Source organism: Carettochelys insculpta, chromosome 1 (genome assembly GCF_033958435.1).
Source record: "Carettochelys insculpta isolate YL-2023 chromosome 1, ASM3395843v1, whole genome shotgun sequence".
NCBI lineage: Eukaryota > Metazoa > Chordata > Testudines > Carettochelyidae > Carettochelys > Carettochelys insculpta.
The window spans coordinates 310614801-310624597 of NC_134137.1; the positions used below are offsets into that span (position 1 = coordinate 310614801).

General features: G+C 42.0%; 1 protein-coding gene across 1 annotated transcript in view; it reads left to right on the top strand.

The window, feature by feature from the left end:
- Positions 1-8766, top strand: part of TSPAN8 (tetraspanin 8) — a 31236-nt gene extending 22470 nt beyond the window's left edge. The window contains exons 6-8 of the mRNA XM_074984037.1: positions 121-270; positions 2333-2416; positions 8649-8766. Of these exons, the coding sequence (XP_074840138.1) occupies positions 121-270; positions 2333-2416; positions 8649-8702 (288 nt within the window). The 3' untranslated portion in view covers positions 8703-8766. The remainder of the gene's footprint in view (positions 1-120; positions 271-2332; positions 2417-8648) is intronic.
- Positions 8767-9797: the final 1031 nt, after the last annotated feature.

A 9797-nucleotide genomic window follows, 5' to 3' on the forward strand; every position in this document is an offset into this window, starting at 1 on the left:
ACAAAGGCCCTCTTAGATGTACCATGTCTTGGTAAGGTTTGCAAGCATGAAATGGATGTGTGTGTCATTTTTAGTCACTATTCATCCCTTTCACATCTCTCTCTCTCTCGTCTTTTTCAGAATCAGTGCTGTGGTTTGGTGAAGGGGTATCAAGACTGGGGAACAAATTTTAATACTCCTATGGGTAATTACAAGATTTGTGAATGTACAAAGGCTGACGAAAATACAGATCTCTGCAGCTTCACAAATGGCAAATACCTTTATAAAAAGGTAAGAATGTCATATGTAACAGTCACTTTACAAAAAGAGGTTCAGAACAAGATTCTATCTGCTTTGCAGAGCCATTAAAGTGCCACTGGCACTTTGAAAAGAAAATGGGTTTGCCCTGTTTTCCTATGGTAGATGTTGTTGATCTCCAACAGATGTGAAGTATAGCATGCTTGTTAGCTGCTGCCTCCTCCCACTGCCATGCAAACACTTCCACAGTGCTGTACAGTGCCCTAAGGACCTCTGGAACCTGCCTGGGTTCCCAGCTTGTGGTCACCAGAGAGACTTCTCAGTGATAGCCCCATATTGCTAGTGGGATTACGCACCTCTGGCTCAGCATTCCACACAGTAAGACAATTACGTTGTCAGACATGTTTGCCCAGGATTTGACCTATAGCTTTTAAAGTACTTAAGGATATTCCAGGATGGAAGACTTCAGTGTAAGATATTTTTATTGTTAATCCCTTTCTCAAAGGTTCACACTCAGTTGCAGAATCCTCTGGAAGGAAATGCTGCATGTTTTTTGACAGCACACTTGAGGGGCCATTTCCCCCAGCTGTCCTGCTTGGAAAAGCTTTCAGCATTTAATTATAACAGCAAGACAAGGCACGTGATGACAGGCAGCAAAGAGAGATGCAGACAAAAACTGGAGGGTGGGCAGCAGGGAACTCAATATATCTATTTCCAGATTTATCTGTCTCATTATGTGGAAATTAGAACTCTGGAAATCCAGATAATTGCCACACAATGAGACAGATAAATCTTGGAACAATTGAATTGCATTCCCAGCTGCCTCTCCAGTTTTGGTCTGAATCTTTTTGCTGCCTCCATTATATAGCTGATTCCTACAAACATCAAATTTTGGGGCTAGATTTTTATAGATTTCGGTGTTCATTGCCAGATTTGACTACCCTTATTTATGTGGAGTACTAATTCATTCCTTGCCACTGAAAGAAAGACTGCTTGTGAATCAGGGTCTATTCAGGAGATGGGTGGGGTAGCAGAGTCAAAGCCTAAAATTCAAAAATGTTAAATGGGCTCTGTGTCCCCCTTGTGAGGTGGACCAAGCATTCTCAGGCTTGCTGCTGTATTGAGCCAGAAGTTCTCTCTGTATCTGCCTGCATTCCACATTCATACCAGACATGGCAGCAACTAAACATGCTCTCTGTGATAAGAATGGGCATGTATACATTTATCAAATACAGAGGAGTTCAAACTGGAACTTCAGTTCTCACTTGCATATTCCATCACACTTCGAGCCTAAGCTTGAGTCCTTTAAGCATCTGAGAAAGTTTGAATTTAAATATTGCTCCATATCTAGTCATCCTGCTTTGAGTGTGTCCTTATAAACCTGACCTGAAATAGCAAATCCAAAGATCAGATAAATGGGAAATTGAGACTGACTTCCAGACCCGAACTTTGCAGCTTAGGTCCCTAGTAAGAAGGAGCAGTCAAGTAGCACTTTAAAGACTAGCAAAATAGTTTATTAGGTGAGCTTTTGTGGGACAGACCCACTTCTTCAGACCACAGCCAGACCAGAACAGACTCAATATTTAAGGCACAGAGAACCAAAAACAGTAAGCAAGGAGGACAAATCAGAAAAAGATAATCAAGGTGAGCAAATCAGAGAGTGGAGGGGTCGGGGGGAAGGTCAAGAATTAGATTGAGCCAAGTATGCAGATGAGCCCCTATAGTGACTCAGAAAGTTCCCATCATAAGAAGGGGTTATAGAGAGAAAATAGGAGTAACTGATATTTTTACTGTATTTTGTATGTGACAGTATCACAAACCATAAACACTAGTGCAGTGTCTTTTATTTTGAAACTTTACTTTATTATGTATTTGGATACTAGATTCATATTTGGAAAGACAAAGACCAGATATTTCTTCCAGAGCACTGGATGGTTGCAGATGTACTCCTTGTAACAAACGGGAACAAATTAAAATAGCTTCTCTTGCACACGGTGAAATACCTTTTTGGTCAGGGCTAACTCATGCAGCCAATGAATTTAGAGGCTGTACTCCTAATGAGCTTGTATTATTCACTATTAATCTTTTCTTTCAGACCTGTGGTGCTGTGATAATTGACTTCTTCAAAAACCATATGATCATACTCATGGGGATCGCATTTGGACTGGCATGCATTGAGGTAGCCATATAACCCATTAAAATATTTACTAAATGACAAGCACAGGTTTATTTGAAACTATGCTGGGACTGGAATTAAAATGCCTGCACTGCTCAATTATTAGGCAAGAGTGAATTGGCTTTTACCTCATCCCTAATGGTACTATCATTTAACATTTAGTTATATTTAGTTATATTGCAGTAAGGTTCAAGACCTTGGCCAGGATCAGAACCCTACTGTGGTGGGCCCTGTACAGACCGGTACATGGACCACGTCCTGCAAGGAATTTACAGCCTAAGGGCTAAATCATAACTTTACGATATGTTCTCAGCAAGAGATCTTACGTAACTGCATAACTCCAGTGGCACCTTGAGTCATAGTTCTCCCCCATTTACTCTCTTGCTGGGAGAATAATTTACTTACTGTGTGACTGGCAAGTTACTGGTTTCTAATCACCCCAAAACTGAGGTTCTGGAACAGCTCCCAGTAGGAGTAATGGGGCAAAAAACAGCTTTAAAATGGAGTCTGAATGGGATAACACGACGGGGTTGCCTGCAATAGCAAATAACTGAATTTGATGACCCGGAAGGTTCCTTCCAGTTCCATGCATGCTGTCTGGCATTGAGGTGGCAGAAGGAGAGATTCTCCTGTCATGTCTTTCTTTCCTAATTACTTGTTCACACTAGATGCATCTAGAGAGTAGGTCCTGCTCTCCTCCGGCATCAAGTTTTTTGTTGTTGTTTTTCTTTTTACCTTCATGTGTATTTTTATTTTCTGGTTTTTGTCAGCAGCAGAAGTAGCAGCGCCAAAGACACCACAAGAAGGCTTTTCTTGTTCTATTTCTATCCCAAATGGGTAAAGGAAATGGAAATAGTCTCAGAGGGTGAGCCACATTAGTCTCAGCAGTGAAGGGTCCTGTGGCACCTTATAGACTAACAGAAAAGTTTTGAGCATGAGCTTTCGTGAGCACAGACTCACTTCTTCAGATGCTGGTCCATGACCAGCTTCACAAAAACAAACAAACAATCAGTCCTGCAACACTCTAAACACTAACAATTTTGTGGATTAGCTTTCCTGGGTAATACCCACTTCATCCATTCCGAGTAAAACTAAGAGTCCAGGGTGTGTGTGCATGTGTGTGTAAATGTCGAGGTGGGGGTGGGGAGGAGAGTCACCTGTCATTAATAGGACCTATGGAAGAAATAAATAAGTTAAGTGGGATGGTAGGGAAATTGTGGTTACAAGCAAACTCATCTTTATGGCTTACCAGCCCAGCTGTTCAGATCAAAGAAGCTGGTCAGAATTTTGGGATATTCATCTTAACCAGGCTATCATCCTGAACCTTCTCAAGTTGTTACTACTTGTTGGAGCCTGAAATTCAACCTGTTTTTAAATTACTTTAGTGGGCCCTGATTTGAAGCCCACTGAAATCAAGTGATCTTCCAAAAGGCTTTGGATCAGCTCCATAAAAATTAATCGATATTGTCTTTCAAAGTACATTGATTTAGTGACAGAGAGATAGCTGTGCTAGTCTATATACTGTCAAAACAAAAAAGCAGTCCAGTAGCACTTTAAAGACTAAAAAAATAATTTATTAGGTGATGAGCTTTCGTGAGACACACCCACTTCTTCAGATTTAGGAAAGCCTTCTTTTATGAAGGTCAGCTACATTAATCTCAGTTGTCACTAAATTGCAACCCTCACTTAATAGAAAGCTTATGACGTGGAATTATTGCTCTGAGGACACAGTTCCCCATAGGAGAGATTTAAACACACAAAGAGCAGATTGGAACCTTTGGACAACTTATTTCAATTGTTTCTTCATTTGCTAAACAATGGCACGTTTGATCTAAAGGGAAGAGGAACAAAGAAGTGAGTTATCTAGTTAACCAACTGACTAATGTTAGGTTTTGATTAGGTCTGACTAAGAAACAAGGGGCTTAATCAATTTGCCTAAATCCATTATTTCACTTTTTTGTATGCTTTATAGCTTTCCATCCTGAAGTTAGAGGCTTGAGGTAAACACAGAATGACAGAGAGTATTTTACAATCTTGAATGCTTAATTCAGACTGAAAAGGATTTTAAATTGTAGGTCTGCTTTGGCAGACAATTATTCTTCCTGGCCTGAAAGTGGGCAGAAGCCCCATGTGAAAAAATCCATGTCCAGGAAAGTAATCATGAGCAGGAAAGACTCAAACCAGCTGAAGCGCTCAATGTGATTTGAAAGGAGCCTTGTACTTAGCGTTTGGAATAAGGTCATATACTCACCACAAGTAGAACACCTTTGTATCAGGGTGCAGCGCTATACAGGGTCCTCATTTCCAGCACTGCTCAGTGGCTGTTGCCTCTTACTGGCTCTTTCATACCTCAGCATTCTACAACCAAGTCACATAAAGTTCAAATCCCTTCAAAGGTAATCACAATGAAAATCCAAATATCTGAATAATTCATCTGCCCTCTTGGGTGACTGAAGTGTTCTGCTTGATGTAGAAGCCCTTGCACCAGGCTTCTAGTGCACAGGAGCCTATTCTGTGGGTTTGTCTCCATAACAGAGATCTCTCACTGGATCTAGCTCTGTTTCCAGGGCCTGGCCCCATTACAGGAATCAAGTCACTCACTGTGGCCTTCTTCAGTCTACCTACTCAAACCACTTCTCATAGAGAGTGGAAACACCATATGTTGTCTCTCCTGAGCCTTCTCCACTCAACTGCACTGAGCTGTTTTAAAGTAAACCTCGGCAGCTGAGATCTCTCACTTCATTACATCGAGTTGACATCACTAATTGCCCTTACATGGCTAGATTGGGACAAGGCTGAGGGCAACTGCTAGGGCCAGAAACCAGGCTGAACTCAGCTTGACTAAAGAACCAGCCTGCCTGTGACAGCTGGGTATTATTTCAGGAAGATACCAATGGTGGACCAGATCTCTGTCCTACTTAGCTGGAAGTTGCAAAGCACAAATGAGGAAAAATAGATCATTTGTGAAGATGTAAAAGGAACTTTTTTAAAGGTAGCAAACATGTAATAGTGAATTAAGTTGTCTGTGAAAAGTTAGGTTTGTAGTCACAATCAATTTAGTGACTATACTTACTCTACCTCAGTTCTCACTCTGGCCGCGTCTACACGTGCACGCTACTTCAAAGTAGCGGCGCCAGCTTCAAAATAGTGCCCGTCATGGCTACACGTGTTGGGCGCTATTTCAAAGTTGAAATCGACGTTAGGCGGCGAGACGTTGAAGTCGCTAACCCCATGAGGGGATGGGAATAGTGCCCTACTTCGAAGTTGAACGTCGAAGTAGGGCACGTGTAGACGATCCGCGTCCCGCAACATCGAAATAGTGGGGTCCGCCATGGCGGCCATCAGCTGAGGGGTTGAGAGACACTCTCTCTCCAGCCCCTGCGGGGCTCTATGGTCACTGTGTGCAGCAGCCCTTAGCCCAGGGCTTCTGGCTGCTGCTGCGGCAGCTGGGGATCCATGCTGCATGCACAGGGTCTGCAACCAGTTGTCGGCTCTGTGGATCTTGTGTTGTTTAGTGCAACTGTGTCTGGGAGGGGCCCTTTAAGGGAGCGGCTTGCTGTTGAGTCCGCCCTGTGACCCTGTCTGCAGCTGTTCCTGGCACCCTTATTTTGATGTGTGCTACTTTGGTGTGTAGACGTTCCCTCGCAGCGCCTATTTCGATGTGGTGCTGCCCAACGTCGAAGTTGAACATCGACGTTGCCAGCCCTGGAGGACGTGTAGACGTTATTCATTGAAATAGCCTATTTCGATGTCACTACATCGAAATGAGCTATTTCGATGTAGCGTGCATGTGTAGACGTAGCCTCTGAGTGTTGCTTCATCTGGCCAATGTTCTGCCTCTGTTCTCTACTTGAGTATTCCTTGTTGGTGCTGTCTCTTGATCAGGAGAGGATTGAAGAACAAAACAAAAAAAATCTAAAGAAAAATTCCTCAGCTAGTGCAAATCTATGACATTTTACGCCAGCTGAGGACCTGCTGCCAAGATGTTAATGTATTATGAACCTCAAATGATTGCCATTAAAAGGGCACTTGCTTAGCTGTCCCATCTCAACCCCTCCCCTCTGCAACTCAACAAGTGCTCTTACAAAGCATCTCCTTGTCTCTTCTTTTTACTATTGGCTTACTGATACATGTACTGACTGTAAAAAGCAGTCTTGCAGCACTTACAGACTAACAAAATGATTTATTAGGTGCTGAGCTTTTGTGTGACAGACCCACTTCTTCAGATCTGAAATTTTGTAAAAGTAAACTAGCACAATGAACATTTAATGGAAAGATCGAAAAAAATTAAATGAAAACTGATGAATCAGCTACATAGGACAGAAGGAGTGGGGCAAAGGGCAGGGAAGAAAATTACTTACTGCAAGTGTCTTGTAAGTTAAGTGAGTTACCTAAGGTCTCTACAAACATCAGAGATGGGGAAACTGTCCTTGTAACGCATAAGGTAATTGCTATCTTTATTGAGGCCAAGGCGTAAAGTGTCAAACTTGAAAATAAATTCTGATTCAGATGCCTGTCTTTGTAATCTGGTGTTAAAGTCTCTTTGGTTGAGGATGCATAGTCACAGAGAGGTAGCTGTGTTAGTCTGTATCTTCACAAAACAAAGCAGCAGCCATGTAGCACTTTAAAGACTAGCAGAACAATTTATTAGGTGGTGAGCTTTCATGGGACAGACCCACCTGATCTGCAGAACTGGGTCTGTCCCAGAAAAGCTCATCATATAATAAGTTATTTTGTTAGTCTTTAAAGTGCTACATGAATGCTGGTTTGTTTTTAGTATGCAGGTTTTTGGGGCTTGGATGCTATGGCCTGGTTCACTAAAACACTCACTAACAAGTTTATGTGTAATTGGATTCCTAAGGACTGATTTGTGCCCATTTGTTCTTTGGTGACCTGATTGTCCATTTTGTCCAATAAACATAGCAGACGGGCACTGCTGGCATATATCATTGATGGAGGAACAGGAGAATGAGGCCCTGTTCGTGTAACTGATGTGATTAGATCCAGTGATGGTGCCTCCAGAGTAAATATGTAGACAGAGCTGTCAATGGGGTTGATACAGACTAACGCAGTTACCTCTCTGTGGCTGTGTCTACACTAGCTCCCTACTGCGAAGGGAGCATGGCAAGCAGGATGTGGGGAGATTATTGATGAAGTGCTGTGGTGCATATGCAGCATTTCATTATGCTAATTCTCCCCCATGGCAACTTCAAAGTGTTGAACTTCGAAGTGCTGGCTCGTGTGTAGCTGAGGCTAACCCGCTGGTACTTTGAAGTACTGGTGGGCACACAAACTGGCACAATTTGCAGCTTCGAAATTGTTGTGGGGGAGAATTAGCTTAATGAAGTGCTGCACGTGCACCACAGCACTTCATTAATAATCTCCCGATGCCCTACATACCAGGCTCCCTTTGAAGTTGGGACCCAGTGTAGACACAGCCTGTAACTATTTACTGATGGTGTCATTTATATAAATTAGACCATAGTATCACTGAATTGAGGATGTTGGTCCAACATTAATACAGGCACAAGTGAATATGCACTATGTGCCATTTCTGCACAGCATAAGCCACTGATAACTCTGTCTCCCTCTCTTGCTTTAGACCTCTATGTTCTTCAAGTTTTCCGTTGTAAATTCCTGGATCAAAACTGCACCCTACTCAGACTGCACTCAGTTATTTCTTTAATAGGTGCAACATTTCTGGCCTGATTAGGTTAATAGTAAATTTAAAATATTTGCAATGTAAGTATTTAGCAAATGATAGTGTGTGTGTGTGTGTGTGTGTGTGTGTGTTGATATAATATAAAAGCTAGTGCATCACACAAAAGGTGAACACAGAAAAAACAAAAGAAGTCAAAGAAACTAAAATCTTGGTATACAACTGAAGCTGAAAAATTATTCCAGCAATTTAAAAAATAAAAATGAGTAGCTGCATATAAAAATCCTGTATCTGAAGAAGAGTCCCCCATCCACATGGGCAATAATCTTTTTAAACAAAGCCTAAGTTTTCCATCTTCTCTGCAATCCTACCTGTGGTATATGCTGATTTCATTAAAATCCCAATACTCTAGAGTCATACTTCCAGCTAGAGTCATTGGAAAAAAGTCTACTGCACAGCAGATTCAGGCTACATGTAAATCCAAGACATTTGCAAACAAAATGTTCTCACTCTGTCAATTCTATGCAGGGGTTTCCAGGACTGCCAAGTAATTCCATAAATGTCTTTGTTTTCCAGATTCTCGGTTTGGGGTTTTCGATGAGCCTGTACTGTCAGATCCAGAAAAAATAAAACAACAAAAGTGTCAGAACTATGTCGTCAGCCAGATCAAAACTCTTATAGTTAGATAAGTCTTTGGCTTGCCATGTTTAAATAAACACGAGTGTCACAAGCAGCTGTTTTGATAAAAGCAGCAGCCCTGAGGTATATTTCAGAAGGTGTAAAATGATCACCTTAAAAAATGAGCTTAATTATGTGATTCTGGATGTTTATTTGCAATAAATGTCTTTATTTACACTTTTGATGAGCTCACTTTGGATGTAGATTACTTTGAGTGAGGTTGAGAATTTTCATTTGCGCGATGCTGAAAATGTGCATTTATCAGGCTATGTGTCTCCATAGCGCTGCACTAATCACAGCAGAGTTCTCAGAAAAATCTGCAAACCACACTACAATGAAAGGCCAATGCTATGAATGGTATAATTCCAGGATGTATTGCTTATGGGTCAGTGCTTTTTGTGGGCTGTGTCTACACTAGCCCAAAACTTCAAAATGGCCAGGCAAATGGCCATTTCGAAGTTTACTAATGAAGTGCTGAAATACATATTCAGCGCCTCATTAGAATGCCAGCAGCCATGGCGCTTCGAAATTGACGTGGCTCACAGCCGCGTGGCTCGTCCAGATGGGGCTCCTTTTCGAAAGGACCCCAGCTACTTCGAAATCCCCTTATTCCTATCTCCTGTTAGGAATAAGTGGATTTCAAAGTTGCCGGGGTCTTTTCGAAAAGAAGCCCCATCTGGACGAGCCACGCGGCTGCGAGCCGCGTCAATTTCGAAGTGCTGCAGCTGCCGGCATTCTAATGAGGCGCTGAATATGTATTTCAGCACTTCATTAGTAAACTTCAAAATGGCCATTTGCATGACCATTTCGAAGTTGTGAGCTGTTGTAGACGTAGCCGTACAGTTAGTTTCACTGCTCAGTTTGACCCCACATAAGGTATTATGGAAAAGTTTTTGTCACTTTGGAGAATCACAGAGTCCAATTCTTTGTCAAATAGGAAATGTATGTCCGCTGAGGACTATTTAAATTGACACCTTGGAGTGTAACATGGTACTGAAAGGTCTCAGTGCTGCTTTCCCAAATGAGAAGTTGAAATGAGGTCCAAGT